General features: G+C 42.7%; 1 protein-coding gene across 7 annotated transcripts in view; it reads right to left on the reverse strand.

Moving 5' to 3' along the window:
- PIP5K1A (phosphatidylinositol-4-phosphate 5-kinase type 1 alpha) overlaps positions 1-19,202 on the reverse strand; it is a 49,226-nt gene that overhangs the window by 20,128 nt on the left and 9,896 nt on the right. For 4 of the 7 annotated variants that reach the window (XR_002343028.1, XR_002343027.1, XM_013997166.2 and 1 more), the window contains 1 exon segment: positions 1,745-1,776. Coding sequence is in view for 3 of the 7 variants with exons in the window: in NM_001244451.1 (NP_001231380.1) it covers positions 1,745-1,776 (32 nt within the window). In the remaining 4 variants the exon portion in view is untranslated. 7 annotated transcript variants of the gene reach the window in all.

Below are 19,202 nucleotides of genomic sequence, written 5' to 3' on the forward strand. Positions count from 1 at the left end.
TCCATGAGAACAAAGGCTGTACCCTATGCTTTGCTCAGTGGGCTAAGGAATCTGGCATTTTGCTGTGAGCTGTGGTGTAGATTGCAGATGCGGCTTGAATCCCAAGCTTGAATCCCAGCTGCAGATCCGATTTACTTCTAGCCTGGGAACCTCCATATGCTGTGGGTATGGCCCTAAAAAGACGGAGAAAAAAAAAAAAAAAAAAAAAAAAGCTGAGGTATTAAGATGAATGAATTCTGTAAGGTAAGGGCCTCAGTGCCTGAACAGATTCCTGGCAACTTGATATGGCTTTGTTTTCTACTCACATGACAGCCTCTGAGAAAAGTAAGAGGTAAAAATCTGTGGCATAGGGCTTAGAAGGCTATTCTTCACAGCCAAGATGCCAGCACAACAGATGTGAAGGTATTCTTCATGATGTCAATACTCATTAAATTAATAAGCCAGAAGGCAAAGACTATTGGAAATAGGATCTTAGGGCCTGATATTAAAGTTCTACTCTTCTTGCTAAGGCCCTTAGTGTCAAAAGATTCTCAGTATATAACCTGATGGATCCTGGAAGATATTCTGAGAGAAACACCTAAAATCCTATGCCAAAAGAGTTTGCATTGTGAGGCCCTGTCCACAAAACCCAGGAGAAATGCAAGAAGTAAAAAGAGGGTTGGGGAGTTCCCGTCGTGGCGCAGTGGTTAATGAATCTGACTAGAAACCATGAGGTTGCGGGTTCAATCCCTGCCCTTGCTCAGTGGGTTAACGATCCAGCGTTGCCGTAAGCTGTGGTGTAGGTTGCAGACGCGGCTCGGATCCCGAGTTGCTGTGGCTCTGGCGTAGGCTGGCGGCTACAGCTCCGATTCGACCCCTAGCCTGGGAACCTCCATATGCCGCGGGAGCGGCCCAAGAAATAGCAAAAAGACAAAAAAAAAAAAAAAAAAAAAAAAAAAGAGGGTTGGGAAATACTCCATGGGGAGTATTAAGCAAATATAAGATATTTCACACAAAAAAGAAAACTTAGGAGTCAATAGTTTCAGTATAGTTAAAAGAAGTTCGCCATATTCACTGAAGCTGTGCAATCAGGAGGTATTAACAGCAAAAACAGAGAGTAAGCTTTAGTGTCAGCCTAGTTTTGAATTTCAACCACTTCTTCTTTTCTTTTTTCTGGCCACCTCACAGATTAAACCTGCGTACCAGTGCTTCAGAGACACTGCCAATCCCATTGTGCCCCAGCAGGAATTCCAAATCCCAAGCTTGTTAATGTCACCCATTAATTGTGAGACACTGGGCAAGCGACAGAACCTCTAATCCTCACTTTCTTCATCTGTAAAACATGGATAACAGCAGTATGTAACCTCATAGGGGCTCTTTGCAGGATTAAATAAGAATATTTATATAAGGCACTGGGTACACTGCATTTGATACATTAAAAAATGCTCAATGGGAGTTCCCTGGTGACCTAGCAATTAAGAATCCAGTGTTGTTAACGTTGTGGCACAGGTCCAATCACTGGCCCAGAAACTTCCACATGCCATGGGTGTAGCAAAAAAAAAAATTCAGTAAGTCTGAGCTATTATTAACATTCATAATAAACTGTGCAAAAGTGAGTTGTATAAATTACTAGCCTAACAAAGAGATATAAGATTCTTATCTAGATTCCAAGATCCAAGTAGGGTGACAATAAGGATGTCATAAACAGGTATCCTTCTATCCCAGAATTAAAGTTTTAGAACTACTGTATCAATATAAAACTCACCTCAGATGCCATGGGTCTCTTGATTCCAGACGCTGTTAAAAGTAAATAAAAACAATCATAAGTGTGTACACACACTCACACAATCTCTATCAAGCACACTGATGAAACAATTAGGAACTAGGTCACACTCAACCTGAAAATGAATTCCTGCCTCTTGTTCAGTGGTGCCAGATCCTTCTGAACAGGGATTTAAATGTTCCTTCCTTTCCCTCCTCCACACTCACAGAGCCCTTATACATATTCCATTCTTCTTCTAGTCCTTGTTCTTACACAAGAGTTTACATTTTCCCTAGGAAAATAGTTAATATTTTCCCTGTTTTTGATACATTTAACCTCAGAGCCAGAGGTTCTTGTTTGATACCATGGCTGAAAGAGAAAGGGCATAAGACATACATAAAAAATAATGAAATTCTGTCATTTCCAATAATGTGGATGGACCTAGAGGGTATTATGCTTAGTGAAATAAGTCAAGACAAAGACAAATACTGTTATCACTTATGTGTAGAATCTTAAAATAAAACAAACAAATGTATATAACAAAGCAGAAACAGACCACAGATACAGAGAACTAGTGGTTACCACTGGGGAGAGAAAAGGGGAGAAAGGGTAGGATAGGAGTAGGGGATTAATAGACACAAACGACTATATATAAAATAAACAGGCAACAAAGATATATTGCACAGCACAGGGAAATATAGCCATTATTGTGTAATAACTTAAAAGAGAGTAAAATCTATAATAATATTGAATAATTATGTTGTGTACCTGAAACTAATATAAATCAATTATATTTCATTTAACAAAAAGGTTGGCCTATGGAGATGAAGAAGCTCAGGATGGGAAAATGCAAAGCCAAAATAATGACAGAGCATTCAGTGCAGGTAGAAACTGATTCTACATTCCTATATCCTTTTTCTTTTTTGCTTGTTAGGGCTGTATTCGTGGCATATGGAGGTTCCCAGGATAGGGGTCAAATCGGAGCTGTAGCCACCAGCCTACATCAGAGCCACAGCAATGCAGGATCCGAGCCACATTTTTGACCTACACCACAGCTCATGGCAACGCCAGATCCTTAACCCAGTGAGCAAGGCCAGGGATCGAACCCGCAACCCCAAAACCCATGGTTCCTAGTCAGATTCTTGTTTCCGCTGTGCCACAATGGGAACTTCTCCATAACCTTGTCTTGATTTCTGCTGTAAACCCAACAGGAATTTGTTGGTATTTACTTACTTACTAAAGTAAGTTTTACTTGCTAAATATTTAACCTGCATAGATGTGTAAGATAACTGTGTAATTTTCTTTTTTAGGGCACACTTGCATATAGAAGTTCCCAGGCTAGGGGTCCAATCAGGGCTGCAGCTGCTGGCCTACGCCACAGCCACACCAGATGCCAGCTGCATTGTGACCTACATCACAGCTCATGACAGCACCAAATCCTTAACCAATTTAAAGAAAAAAGAGGATCTGGCATTGTCACTGCTGAGGCATGGGTTCAATCCCTGGCCTAAGAACTTCCTCACATTGTGGACGCAACCAAAATAAAAGTGACTAAAAGACTATTATCTACAGGAAAAACAGAAAAACAAAAAAAAAAACCCTCAAAGGTTATATCATTTTTTTTTTCTTTTTAGGGCTGCAGATATGGAACATGTAAGTTCCTAGGCTAGGGGTCAAATCAGAGCTGCAGCCACAGCAAGGTCAGATATGAGTCACATCTGTGACATACACCACAGCTCATGGCAACTTCGGATCTGTAACCCACTGAGCGGGGCCAGAGATTGAACCAGCGACCTCATGGATACTAGTTGAGTTCATTACCGCTAAGCCACAATGGGAACTCCAGTTAGATCAATTCTTAAGGGTCTGTCATGCTTATAACTTTCATCCATGATCACACTGGAGACATGATCACTCAAGGAAACAGACCTTTCTCCCACTTCATATTGGAGAATGTTGGCCTTTTTTCTTCAAGTACTACTGATACATTACTTTGATCTAGTTCTAAGGAATTCAGAAAGAACAAAGATTAGCCAATTTATCAACTATAATAAAAAGATTAGCCAATTTAAGGAAAATTAAAAAGAAGAATCTAAATGGGATGAATCCCCAATAATATAAAGATTAATGGTGGAGGAGTTCCTGTTGTGGTTCAGTGGTTAACAAATTCGACTACTAGGAACCATGAGGTTGCAGGTTCAATCCCTGGCCTTGCTCAGTGGGTTAAGGATCCAGCTTTGCTGTGAGCTGTGGTGTAGGTTGCAGACATAGATCCTGGCATTGCTGTGGCTCTGGCACAGGCCGGTGCCTACAGCTGCAATTAGACCCCTAGCCCAGGAACCTCCATGTGCCCCAGGTGCAGCCCTAGAAAGACAAAAAGACCCAAAAAAAGGTAGCTTGTAAAAAAAGAAGAAAAAAAAAAAAAGATTAATGGTGGAATTCCTGCTGTGGCACAATGGCATTGGCAGCATCTCTGGAATGCTGGGACACAGGTTCGATCTCAGGCCAGGCACAGTGGGTTAAGAATCCAGTGTTGCCACAGCTGTAGGTCGTATCTGCAGCTTGGATCTGATTCCTGGCCCAGGAACTCCATATACTGTGGGGCAGCCAAAAAAAAAAAAAAAAAAAAATTAATGGTAAAACAGCAAGAGACAAGATAGCATTAAGGGCCACCAGGTAAAGCTCTGATTATGAGTAAGACCAATGATCAAGGGCCCTGAGAATTTCAGAATATAGCTAGGCTCAAAGAAGAGACTGTGGTAGCCTTAGGAGTACAAAGGCCACAGACAAAGCATTACTGGTACTAAGAGGCAAAGCAGCAAAATTTCCTTCCCCTAGTGAGTCAGAGTAGCAAAATTAAGGGGAACAGATGGTTTTCAATCCTCTTCCCCAAAAAGGAGGCAAGGGAAATGTCATCTAGCTGTTAGAAGGATGTGCTTCATAAAATGATTCAGAAACTTAAAAACCAGCAGTCCAACAAACTATGCTTTTTGTAGGATCCTTCATCTTCAATCAGGTGGACTTCAGGTAAAAAGACCATTTTAGGACTGGAACACTAAGTTAAAGCTTCCATGAACAACAAGCCAGGACGCACTTTGATTAAAACTGCTACTGGGAGTTCCCTGGTGGTCTAGTGGTTAGGACTCAGTGCTTTTACTACCATGGCCCAGTTCAATCCCTGATGTGGGACCTGAGATCCCACATTAAGACACTGTACACTGTGGCCAAAAAACCAAAAACAAAAAAAGCTGCTACTGATTTACGGCAAAATTTAAGGCATCCAGAAAACGTAAACTTTTTATATCTTAAAACCATTTAGGGAGTTCCCGTTGTGGCGCAGTGGTTAACGAATCTGACTAGGAACCATGAGATTGCGGGTTCCGTCCCTGCCCTTGCTCAGTGGGTTAACGATCCGGCATGCCGTAAGCTGTGGTGTAGGTTGCAGACGCAGCTCGGATCCTGCATTGCTGTGGCTCTGGCGTAGGCCGGTGGCTACAGCTCCGATTAGACCCCTAGCCTGGGAACCTCCATATGCCGTGTGAGCGGCCCAAGAAATAGCAAAAAAAAAAGACAAAAATTAAAAAAAAAAAAAAAAAAAAAATTTAGATGAGCGAGCCAATACGCTATTTAAAAATCAGAAGACTTGGGAGTTCCCACTGTGGTACAGTGGGTTAAGGATCCAGTCTTGCTACAGCTGTGGCAGAGGTCGCAGCTCCAGCTCATATTCAATCCCATAGGGGTGGCCAAAAAAGAAAAATAAGGAGGAGTTCCTGTTGTGGCTCAGCGGTTAACAAACCCGACTAGCATCCATGAGGACGAGGGTTTGATCCCTGGCCTTGCTCAGTGGGTTAAGGATCTGGAGTAGCCGCAAGCTGTGGTGTAGGCTGCAGATGCGGCTTGGATCCAGCACTGCTGTGGCCCTAGCGTAAACCAGCTCCACTGGACCCCTTGTCTGGGAACCTCCAAATGAAGTGGGTGTGGCCCTAAAACGACAAGAAGACCAAAAAAAAAAAAGAAAAAGAAATGAAAAGAAAAAAAAGAGAAAAAAAAAAAAAAAAAAATCAGAAGACTTGGGTTCAGGGAGTTCCCATCGTGGTGCAGTGGAAACAGATCCGACCAGGAACCATGAGGTTGTGGGTTCAATCACTGGCCTCGCTCAGTGGGTTGAGGATCCGGCATTGCCATGAGCTATGGTGTAGGTTGCAGAGGAAGCTCAGATCTGATGTTGCTGTGGCTGTGGCATAAGCCAGCAGCTACAGCTCTGATTCAACCCCTAGCCTGGGAACCTCCATATGCTGCAGGTGTGGCCCTAAAATAAAGATAAAAAAAATAAATAAATACTTGGCTTCAAATCCCTGTTACTCAGGCAAATTGCTAACTAAAAAAAAAAAGGGAACCTATATTAGAAGGTTTATGTAAAGATGAAGGATAAACTAAATCAAAGTATTTCACGGACTGTGACATGCTATACAAATGTTATCATATGCGATTTCTAATGTAAGAGGCAAGTTAGGCCCACAGGAAGGGTTAATGTTCAATTACCTAGACCTTCATGAATTCTAATTAGCATGTTAAAGTTCTTAGCTCCTCCAAAAACCCTCAGCCTTCTCCTCCCCCAACACACCCTTTGGCAAGTGTACAAGCAACTACAGAATCAGTGATTCTCAATGAGGAAATCAGTAATGCTTTCAATTGAGAAGAAAACACTGATTCTGGCCTCCTTGGTCAGTGCTAGGCTTATCCCTTCCTCTTACCCCAGATGAAGGGGTTTGGAGGGATCTGCAGAATCAAGAGCCAACAGCCTCTTCTAGAACATAACCTTCTGCATGAAGGAGTTCACTGGACCAAGGTAAACAACAGTGAGGAGAAAAAAGAAGCAAGGTAAGTGATTAAGTGACTTCACAGCAGAGAGTATGTTTGGGGCTTTCTTAGAAACTCCCTAAAAGTTCTACTTTGCTACCTTTCCTAGTTTTATCACACAGACACATAGCCCTAGGATTGCTACTCTTTTGCTTATAAAGTACCCAGAATGAGGGTGGGAGAACTTCACTCAGTAGAATATGGTGCCGATTACTTAGCTATCTGCAACTGCGAAGCTTGGATTAATACCGAGAACACCACTGCTGAAGCAGTTAGAAGGATATCAGGGTCCAAATAATGATAATTAGAACAAGTAACACAGGAAGGAGGATCAGGACCTAAGACTTGCTCTCTTCCTTGCCTGAAGTCTTGCCCCTAGGGAACAGATCAGAGCTCCAACCAAGAAGAATAGACAAGAAGAGAAAAATATCTAGAGAATTGTATCAGTGTTGCTGTAACTCCTGGCTTGGTCCACGAGAAACCCAGTAAGAGCAGAGTGACATTTCAAGGAACTAGATACCATCTGCTAAGGCTTGACCATTTGGCTCAAGGTTCTCCCAATGAGAAACTGCCTACTGAGGTTGAAGAGTCATCAGCACTGTACCTGCTGATCTCATCATCAAGCTTTCTCTTCAGAAGGGAGAGGAGGAAAAAGTGGAAAAAAAGAGAGAAGGCCAACTCAGCATGCCAACATCCAGCTTAGTAACGCCATCCAGCTAATATTTACAGAGAATGAGATTCATCCCTGTGGATAAGACTAGAGTATCACTCAAAAGAAAGTTTTCTAGTGTGTTGTGGAAAAATACCCTCTGAAAAGTATATGCTATCATTTTATAATCCACATCCACAATCCATATACATCATCCTCATTTTAGGGGGGAAAACTGAGTGTAAGGCAGAGTAATAATGTTTTGTTTTGCTTTTAGGGCCGTACCCTTGGCATCTGGAAGTTTCCAGGCTAGGGGTCGAACTGGAGCCACTGGTGCTGGCCCATACCATAGCCACAGCAATGCCAGATCTGAGCCACATCTGCGACCTACAACACAGCTCAGAGCAACGCTGAACCCCAACCCACTGAGCAAGGCCAGGGATTGAACCTGCACTCAACCTGCACCAGTGGAAACTTTCAGAGTCCTAATGTTATAGTTACCCTTCCTCAGGGAAAAAACCTTTCTCTGTGAGGAATTTGGGACCTGCCTGTCCCCATCGAAGCCAAAACTCTGTGAAGGATTATTATTTAAATGCCTACATTATCATCAGTCCACACTAGGCAATGTGGCATATGCTACAAGAGAGAACACATTACCCAAGCATAGGTATAAAAGCTAAGGGCTTGGAGTTCCTGTTGTGGCTCAGTGGTTAATGAATCTGACTAGGAACCATGAGGTTGCGGGTTCGATCCCTGGCCTCGCTCAGTGGGTTAAGGATCCGGCAGTTGCCGTGAGCTGTGGTGTAGGTCGCAGACGTGGCTCGGATCCTGCGTTGCTGTGGCTCTGGCATAGGCCGGTGGCTACAGCTCTGATTCGACCCCTAGCCTGGGAACCTCCATATGCCGTGGGAGTGACTCAAGAAATGGCAAAAAGACAAAAAACAAAAACAAAAACAAAACAAAAAAAAAGCTGAGGGCTTGCTATAAATGCTATAGACAAAGTCCTAAGCCAGTTTCTCCTCGCTGGCTCAATTTTAATACATCTCAGCACCAGTTCAATGCTGGATTATTTCTGTTCTACAACCCCCTCCATCATTTTTCAGTAACTATTTATTGATCATTGGTTATATGTCAGGAATTATGCTAGGCACTATAGACAAAGAGTTATGTATTCCTGACCTGGAAAAGTTTATGATATCTCTACCTTTTTTTCCACTGCATGGGTATCTTCATTATCCTATTTCTCCTTAATGCTGACTATAAGACTAAACTGAAATGCTAACAAAGTTTTAGAAAGGTTATAGGGGGTGGGGGTGGAGGTGGGGCAATCTGCTGATCCACGACAGAAAGTCCAAACGACACTATTTTTATTGACAGAGGATTAACAGTAGAATCCTCCTTCAGTTCCTCTCAGTAAAATAAACAATAACAAGGAGTTCCCGTGGTGGTGCAGAGGAAACGATCTGAATAGGAACCATGAGGTTGTGGGTTCAATCCCTGACCTCGCTCAGTGGGTCAAGGATCTGGCACTGCCATGAGCTTGTGGTGCAGGTCACAGACAAGGCTTGGATCTCAAGTTGCTGTGGCTGTAGTATAGGCTGGCAGCTGCAGCTCAGATTAGACTCTTAGCCTGGGAACCTCCATATGCTATGGGTATGGCCCTAAAAAGCAAAACAAAACAAAAAAACAAACCACACACAAAAAAACAATAATAGGAATTCCCATCATGGCTCAGTGGTTAACGAATCCGACTACGAAGTTTCAGGTTCGATCCCTGGCCTTGCTCAGTGGGTTAGGGATCTAACGTTGCGGTGAGCTGTGGTGTAGGTTGCAGATGCAGCTCGGATCTGGCATTGCTGAGGCTCTGGTGTAGGCTGGCAGCTGGAGCTCCGATTCGACCCCTAGCCTGGAAACTTCCATATGATGCGGGTGTGGCCCTAAAAAGCAAACAGTAGTAATAACAATAATAAATATAAAAGGTCCCTGAAGTTCCCACTGTGGTGCAATGGGATCAGTGGCACCTCTGCAGCACCAAGACACAGGTTTAATTCCTGGCCTGGCACAGTGGGTTAGAGGATCCAGTCTTGGTGCAGCTGTGGCACAGGCTGCAACTTCAGCTCAGATCTGATCCCTAGCCTGTGAACTCCACAGGCCATGAGGAGGCCAGAAAAGAAAAAAAAAAGAAAAAGAGGGGGGAAAAAAAAAAGAGCTCCATTCGTCTCAGATGACTTTTCTTTTTTTGGTGTAAACTGTGACTTGCTCTGATTAAAAGCATGAAGGTTATGATTACTGAATTTGCAATGATTAAAAAGGCACTCTTTTGTTTTGTATTGGTGATCTCGGAATTGACTGCAGAATCAGTTACCAATCCTTAGCATAAATCCACATTAACTTCTAAAATATTTTCTGAAAGAATGATCAATAACACCACATACTGTGCATGGAGGAGCTCAGAATTCTGCTGCGTTTTTTAGAAGAGCTCTAAGTCAGAATGGGAAGTTCCTTTCTACACTTTTCTTCACCAAGGACTCCTGGTTCAGTCAGTAGCCATTCGACAATGAATATTTAATCTGGTTTAAAGCCAAGTTAGTTCACACACAGACTTGCAGATTAGTGAGAGAGCATTAAGGTATACTGGGTAGGAATGTGAACTCTGAAATCAGAACACCCAGGTTGGCTAGGTTTGAATACTAGATCTACCATTTACTAACTAGGTAATCATGGACAAGTTGGTTAAAACTCTCTAGGCCTTGGTTACCTCATCTATTAGAATGGAGATTTTGGAGTGTTTCTGTTGTGGCTCAGTGGTAACAAACCCTATGAGTCTCCATGAGGATGTGGGTCCGATCCCTGGCCTCACTCAGTGGTTAAGGATCTAGCATTGCTGTGAGTTGCAGTGTAGGTCACAGACATGGCTCATATCTGGTGTTGCTGTGGTATGGGCTGGCAGCTATAGCTCCAATTTGACCCCTAGCCTGGGAACTTCCATGTGTCACAGGTACAGCCCTATAAAGTAAAAAAAAAAAAAAAAAAAAAAAGTAATTAAATTAAAATGGAGATTTTTTTGGGGGGGGGCCACACCTGAGGCATAGGGAAATTTCCAGGCAAGTGATCAAATCCAAGCCCCAAAAGCTGCAGCAACACTGGATCCTTAACCCACTGCACCAGAGCAGGAACTCCTAAAATGGAGATATTATACTGTGAATTAAAACTCCATCTACAGGATAGGAAGGGTCAAGGGAAATGAGAGGTGCAACAGAAAGGAAAAAGAAGGTGTTTCCATTGTGGCTCAGCAGTAATGAACCCAGGTAGTATTCATGAGGATGCAGGTTCGATCCCTGGCCTCGCTCAGTGGGTTAAGGATCTGGTGTTGCAGATGAGCTGTAGTGTAGGTCACAGATGTGGCTCAGATCTGGCACTGCTGTGGCTGTGGAGTAGAATGGCAGTTGCAGCTCCAATTGAATCCCTAGCCTGGGAACCTCTATGTACTGCAGGTGCAGCCCTTAAAAAAAAAAAAGGAAAGAAAAAGAGATCCATTTACTGAAAGAAAGGAGATGGAGTTATGGGAAACTTTGAGGGAGATAAAAGATACTCAACTGATTCATTTTATACCATGGAAATGTGAGAAATAAGTTTCAATGTTAAGATAGCATCTTTTTTTTGGAGAGGGTAGAGGGAAATGGGAGCTAAAGTCAAATAATGCTTGCAAGACATCCACAGCCTTCTCAGAAGAAGACCATGTACTACTACTAAAAAAAAGTCTGCAGTTGTTACGGGGAAGAAGAGTTGGCTGCTAGTAACTACAAGGAGCTCATGCTTCTTCAGCACAGATACGCATCAGATCTACCTCTCTTACGGTTGACCCCACAGCACAGAAAGTTGAAACCTAAATGAGGAAAAACAGAAAGTTATCACTTACTTCTGGAGTTCTACTTGCTTACGGCAGAATATACATATTTAAAAAAACAACAGCAGGAGTTCTCTGGTGGCAGTTTGGGTTAAGGATTGGAGATGTCACTGCTATGGCTTGGGTCACTGCTGTGGCATGGCTTTGATACTGGGCTCAGGAACTTCTGAATGCCGCAACTCCCTCCTAAATTACCAAAAAAATCACAACTCTAAAGTTTAAAATTATTATTATTTTGCTTTTTAGGGCCGCACTCCTGGCACATGGAAGTTCCCAGGCTAGGGGTCAAGTTGGAGCTACAGCTGCTGGCCTACGCCACAGCCATAGCAACACAGTATCTGACATATCTTCAACCTACACCACAGCTCATAGCAACGCTGGATCCTTAACCCACTGAGCAAGGGCAGGGATCAAACCAGCATCCTCAGGATTCTAGTCAGATTCCTTTCTGCTGTACCACAAGGGGAACTCCCTAAAGTTTAAGATTATGAACAAGACCTGGCCTGATCCCCAGCACCATACTGTGAAATGTGAGATGATTTTCCGCAGTTCTAGGTAAATTTAAAAAAATATATATATATATAGACACACACACACACACAGAGGGAGAAGGAGAATCTCTGGCAGAAAAATTCCAGGAGTTATCACAAAACTTGTAACCCAAACAATTTCAATATGAAGTGATTTCAGATTGGCAAAAAAATTTCAGGTATAGGGAGTTCCCTGGTGGCACAGTGGGTTAAGGATCCAGCGTTGTCATTGCTGTGGCTCAGGTTTGATCCCTGGCCTGGGAACTTCTACATACCATAGGTGCAGCCAAAAAACAATTCCAAAAGATTATATACCAAAATGTTAAAATATGACCATATTAGTAGGATTAAGTTGATTTGATAACGTTATTTTTATTTACTTATTTATTTATCTTTTTAGGGCAGCACTCATGGCATATGGAGGTTCCCAGGCTAGGGGCTGAATCTGAGCTGTAGCCACCAGCCTTCACCACAGCCCACAGCAACTTAGGATCCAAGCTGTGTCTGTGATCTACACCACAGCTCATGGCAATGCTGGATCCTTAACCCACTGATTGAGGCCAGGGATTGAACCCACGTCCTCATAGTGGCTAGTTGGGTTCATTAACTACTGAGCCAACACGGAAATTCCTATATACTTATTATTTTTGGAGACTTCGTGTTTATTTATCTATTTTTGGTCTGCATTCAGAAGTTCCCAGGCCAGGGATGAAACCCATGCCACAGCAGCAGTGACAATGGCTGATCCTTAACTGCTAGGCCACCATGGAACTCCTGATTTTGTAACTTTAAATTTCTATTTTTCCTTGTCTATATAAACTTTCCATAAGAAATAATTAGGTAATTTAACAATTAAAGAAAAGATAAACAGGAATAGTTTTATTGTTGTTTTATAACCCATTTTTCCCAGTAAACTGCTATCAACACTTCCACACATACAGAACACCATCACCTCCCTCCCCACATATTAACTCAAGCTCATTACAATCATATTATGCTGCTGTAGAAATAGACTACATGGAAAAATGTGAAAAGATGATGCTTCGAAAGCTGCTGACAATTCCAAGCTACAAATAAGCATGAGTTCTATACACTCTCTCCCTTTCTCTATTATTACTTTGAGATGCCTGTACAACCTGAAACAAACCTACATTTGATATCAGGTCCTCTCTAAAGAGGTTACCTTTCATATCCTTCAGAACTATAGAAATTCTCCTATAAAACAGGGATACCTAATTTCAGCATATTTCCTGGATACTTGAAAAATATAAAAGATCTAACCTCTAAATTATAAAAACTATCTGATAAATCTTTAACGTTACTAAAATAATTTCAAAACAGCTGAACCAGCCAAATGAAGTGCCAAAGTTGAAACAACCCAATAATTATTACTAAAATACAAAGCAGAATCATCACACCATGTCACAGAAAATTTTCTGGGTAACTCTGTACTAGTCTTAAGGGAGCACTCCATTTTGGTCCTTGGCCCCAAACTAAATTGTGTTTGTGATAAAAAAAGGTACCCAAAGGGGCTGGTTTTCTAGTCACTTGGCAAAACACCACCATGACTTCATAAATCTGCTTGCTACCACTAAAACACTGGAGACTAAGATTCACTATTGAGAGGAAGGAGAAAATGGTAGCAAAAAAAAAATCAATATAAATTCTTAGAAGTGTGAAAAAGGCAAACTTCAGAGGGGGAGCCATAAAAAGAGGAGATAACTGAAACAAAGTTATTTTCAAATAGTAACAGCTCCAAGAGAAGACCTATAGCCTATACCCACACCCTCACCAGTGCCAAGAACAAAACAGAGCTGGCCCTAATACCAGAGCCTCTCCCAGTGCTTTCAGAGCACAAGCATTTCCGTCAGCGATGAGATGACATCATGTACTAGATGAAAAACTAAGAGGCAGTGTGTGGCTGACTTCAGTGTTTTAAGTACACATATAATTTGGGGACACTAGAGGCTGGCCGGATGTGCATTCCTCAGACAACTGGAGGTTTGCCTCAACAGGTCATAAAGAAGCAATCCCGGAGACCTAGCTCAATGAGCTACCAATAATACTACCCCACAAATGTGTCCATAATTCCTATACGTAAGGCCCAAAAGAAAGCTGGCTCTTTGGAAGCAAATTGCTAATTCCTAGGGGGGATTTTGGTTGATAATATTGACAGCCAGAGATTTGATCTGATTTGATTTGATTTATTGTCTTTTTAGGGCCACACCTGCAGCATATGGAAATTCCTAGGCTAGGGAATTGAACTGGAGCTGCAGCTGCTGGCCTACGCTGCAGCCACAGCAATGCTAGATCCGAGCCACCTCTGCACCTACACCACAGCTCACCTACACCACAGCTCACGGCAATGCCAGCTCCTTAACCCACTGAGTGGGGTCAGGGATCAAACCTGCATCCTCATAGATACTAGGAGGGTTTGTTATGGCTGAGCCACGACGGGAACTCCTGAGAGCCAGAGATTTAAAAAGAAATAAAAGCAAAAACAAAAACAGAACAACGTCATCAGCTTAGCTGTCTGCTGGACTATCTCAAACAATCTCTCTGGCCCTCTTTAACTTGAAATACTGAAAGCCATTTTAATTATATCATTGCATGTAGGAGGCATGTTATCCAAATGAAAATACTCAGAAATATGTCTAAAATGTCAGCCTGTCTAATGAGAAGTATTGCAAAGCACACAGTTCTAAGAGACGGTGTTCAAAAAACAAACAAACAGCATTACTATACCCTCAATAAGAACTAAACCAAGCCAATTAGAAAATCAAGCCACATCTCAGAGAAAAGATAAATTTTCCTAGCAGGTATCAATTTTTCCTAAGGATCTTCTACAAAAAAGTCAGAAAGGCAAAGACGTTCTTAAAAACAAAAGCTCAGGAGTTCCCGTCGTGGTGCAGTGGTTAATGAATCCGACTAGGAACCATGAGGTTGCGGGTTCGGTCCCTGCCCTTGCTCAGTGGGTTAACGATCCGGCGTTGCCGTGAGCTGTGGTGTAGGTTGCAGACGAGGCTCAGATCCTGCGTTGCTGTGGCTCTGGCGTAGGCCGGTGGCTACAGCTCCGATTCAACCCCTAGCCTGGGAACCTCCATATGCCACGGGAGCGGCCCAAGAAATAGCAACAACAACAAAAAGACAAAAAAAAAAAAAAAAAAAAAAAAGCTCAAAAGCAGTTTAATCTCCCAGTCCTGGGGTAACCTCAGCTAAGAGCCAACTAAGTAAACAGCAAGGAATGAGCCAAAAGTTTACTAAGAGCTGTCTTATTTATTAGACTTTATGCCAAGTCTCTGGACTATTAACAATGTTTCTGGGAGTTCCCATGGTGGAGCAGTGGTTAAGGAATCCAACTAGGAACCATGAGGTTGTGGGTTCGGTCCCTGCCCTTGCTCAGTGGGTTAACGATCTGGCGTTGTCATGAGCTGTGGTGTAGGCTGCAGACACGGCACGGATCCTACGCTGCTGTGGCTCTGGCGTAGGCCAGTGGCTACAGCTCTGATTAGACCCCTAGCCTGGGAACCTCCATATGCTGCAGGAGTGGCTCAAGAAATGGCAAAAAGACAACAAACAAACAAACAAACCAAAAAACAATGTCTCTGAACCTCAGCTTCCTAATTTGGAAAATGAGAAGGTTAAAAATGAAAACATCTCGGAGTTCATTGTGGCGCAGTGGAAAAGAATTCGACAAGGAACCAGGAGGTTGCAGGTTCAAGATCTCTGGCCTCCCTCAGTGGGTTGAGGATCCAGTGTTGCCATGGCTGTGGTGTAGGCCAGCAGCTGTAGCTCTGATTTGACCCCTAGCCTGGGAATCTCCATATGCCATGGGTGCAGCCCTTAAAAAAAAGAAAAAAAAAAAAAAAAAAAAAACTCTATATTTTCCTCTAGTGATAAATTTTCAAGTTCTATAAGGCAAATTTCATGGTTCTCAGGTCTCAACTATGTATCTCTTGGCACTAAAATTTTTGTTGAAATTTATGGGGGGAAAAAAAAACTGAGTCCTTTTTAAAAGACTTAAGACTTACAGGTAAGGCAACCCATGGCCAAGAAGAATTTGAGATTTCTGGAAGGTCACCACCTCCCATTTCTATTACCAAACCTGGCTTTAACTATCTTGAAAAAAGCAGTGAATATTCCTGACTTGGAATGTGTGTATTTGAGCTGAGAAAATCAAACGTTAATGATATAATGAGCATTAACTTTCCCAACAATGCACTTCAACTACCCCCGGACTCAAATGCAAGAAAATCAGAGACACAGACAAGTTACTTCTCTGCCATCCCCCCCTTTTTAGGGCTGCACCCTAAAAAGCTTAAAAAAAAAAAAAAGGAACATGGAAGTTCCCAGGCTAGGGATCTAAGTCTAATTGGAGCTACAGCTGCCAGCCTACAGCACAGCAACTCAGGATCCAAGCCACATTTGCGACCTACAGCACAGCTCACAGCAATGCCAGATCCTTAACACACTGAGCAAGGCCAGGGATTGAACCCGCAACCTTGTAGTTCCTAGTCAGATTCCTTTCCACTGCACCAAGACAGGAATTCCTCTGCCATCCCTTTTACACACGTTCTTGTCAACGAGAACTTGAAGTTTACCAGGTATGTTTACTTACACTGCACAAGAAAGCTAACATTCTAAGCTACTTATATATCCTAAAAAAAAACCTCTTCTCATTCTCTCCCGAAACTTCCCTTTGCCCACTGCCCATCAACATTACTGATCCTTTGGGACAGTGCTTATCCTGGGTTAATTCCATATTGCTCAGTTTAGTAAACAAGGCAAATAATTATACTGAGCTCCCTACAAAGAATCTGCCCTTCTCTCTGTTTTTTTTTTTTTGTCTTTTTGCCATTTCTGGGCCACTCCTGCAGCATATGGAGATTCCCAGGCTAGGGGTCGAATCGGAGCTGTAGCCACCAGCCTACGCCAGGGCCACAGCAACTTGAGATCCGAGCCTCATCTGCAACCTACACCACAGCTCACGGCAATGCTGGATCGTTAACCCACTGAGCAAGGGCAGGGACCGAACCCGCAACCTCATGGTTCCTGGTCGGATTCGTTAACCACTGCGCCACGATGGGAACTCCCTGCCCTTCTCTCTCTTTTTTTGTCAGTCTCCCTCAGATTCCAACAGTAAGGGGACTATTTGGGAATCAGATGTTTAAAAATTAATACATACTGTATCCAGCCATTAAAAATAAACAGACTGGAGTTCCCATCGTGGCGCAGTGGTTAACGAATCCGACCAGGAACCATGAGGTTGCGGGTTCAGTCCCTGCCCTTGCTCAGTGGGTTAACGATCCGGCGTTGCCGTGAGCTGTGGTGTAGGTTGCAGACGCGGCTCGGATCCCACGTTGCTGTGGCTCTGGCGTAGGCCGGTGGCTACAGCTCCGATTCAACCCCTAGCCTGGGAACCTCCATATGCCACGGGAGCGGCCCAAGAAATAGCAACAACAACAAAAGACAAAAAAAGACCAAAAAAAAAAAAAAAGTTTGGAGGGGTTGAGGGGAAAAGTTCAAACAGAAAACAATAAAGAAATAACAGTAGCACATTAGGAGAGATGAACAAAACAAGATCAACCCATTATGTACAAACTAAACAATGCTCTCTTTTGATAGGAAAGGGTGGAGAAGTAAAGTCAGCAGGGGAAGTGAGCTAGAAAGGGGTATCCTCTAGGAAACACCATCAATCCAAATACTCTGAGTCTGAATGGTGGGTTGAACCTTTGTAACACAGAGATTCCCTCCACCAGATTATCAGAAAATCAGCATACTTCCTGAAGTATACTTGTATCCTCGATTAAGAGGATATACCCAGTAAAAAAAAGAAAGAGAAGAAGAAACTGACAACTCTGGTCTTTTTGCTTTCTTCATGTCAAGTAAGAATATCCCAAAATTTTAGGAAGAAAACATCCAGCTTAAAGGATAAAATAACCTCCCCATCTTCCTGCTCCCCAGTTTGGCCTGGTGTTATCCTGTTGTACATTTCACAAGCTATAGTTGCTATTACATTATCAAAGAATAGGCTGATAAAATAAGTAACAGCTAGCAGCTAGCACATATGTGAGGAAAGTTATTAATCAGAAGAATTTTTATCAACCCACAATACCATACAGAAATTAACAAACATAATACACACTTTGATATTCAAAGCTAACTTGTAAGTACACATTACCAATTAGTATCACATACTGGATGCCTAGTAAGTTCATATAATTACACTTGACACTGATCGGCCATGGTGGAAATAAATGGGTAATTTAAAAAAATGACATTCTGGGCAGTTTCCATAGTGGTGCAGTGGTTAACGAATCTGACTAGGAACCATGAGGTTGTGGGTTCGATCCCTGGCCTTGCTCAGTGGGTTAAGGATCCAGCATGGCTGTGGTATAGGCCAGCACCTGTAGATCCAATTCGACCCCTAGCCTGGGAACCTCCATATGCCACGGGAGCAGCCCTAGAAAAGGCAAAAAGACCAAAAAAAAAAAAAAAAAAAAAAAAGACATTCTGGGAGTTCCCGTTGTGGTATGAGTTAAGGATCTGGTGTTGATGAGATGAAGCTGTGGCTCCTATTTGATCCCTGGCCCAGGAACTTCCATATGCTATAGTGTGGCAAAAAAAGAAAAAAAAAAACACATTCTGATGTCAGTTTTCTGATAGAATCTACCAAGGGGATAAAAGGAAAAAAAGGGGCGTTCCCGTCGTGGCACAGTGGTTAACGAATCCGACTAGGAACCATGAGGTTGCAGCTTCGATCCCTGCCCTTGGTCAGTGGGTCAAGGTTCCGGCGTTGCCGTGAGCTGTGGTGTAGGTCACAGACGCGGCTCGGATCCTGCGTTGCTGTGGCTCTGGCGTAGGCTGGCAGCTACAGCTCCGATTCGACCCCTAGCCCAGGAACCTCCATATGCCGCAGGAGCGGCCCAAGAAATGGCAAAAAGACCAAAAAAAAAAAAAAAAAAAAAAAAGGAAAAAAAGGAAGAGGTGTGTAGGTGTCAAAACCCTTTGCGGAGAAAACAAAAAGAAAATTCTCTCCCTACTTATAAAATACCTAGCAAAATGGTACCTGGGTAATAGTCTGACTACATGGCATTGTGTTCTATCTTTACATTTCCAAATTTCTTTTTTTTAATATATATTTAACACTTCCAAATTTCAATTTCTCACTCCAGTAAAGTGGCTTAGGTTGTTTTAATTTCACTAGTATGGAAGACTTTAAAGGAAAGAGATCAGTACAAATAGCTTTCACTATAGACAAAGAACACGGACCAAAAAAAACTTCAACAAAATCCCTACCATTTGGAGTTGTCAGATTACAGTATACATTTACTGGTGGAGCTCTTCAGGAAAGAACAAAGCCACCAGAATCAAGGACTGATGAGAACGGCCCTACCATAAAGATTTCCAGCAAAAAACCCTTGAATCCCGTGTCTTCTGTGGTTTCCCTCAGTATTTAAGGGGGAAAAAGGTCAGAAAAGGAGCTGTAAAAGTTACCTCCAAGTCATTTGTGCT

The sequence above is a fragment of the Sus scrofa genome, chromosome 4 (genome assembly GCF_000003025.6).
Source record: "Sus scrofa isolate TJ Tabasco breed Duroc chromosome 4, Sscrofa11.1, whole genome shotgun sequence".
Taxonomy (NCBI): domain Eukaryota; kingdom Metazoa; phylum Chordata; class Mammalia; order Artiodactyla; family Suidae; genus Sus; species Sus scrofa.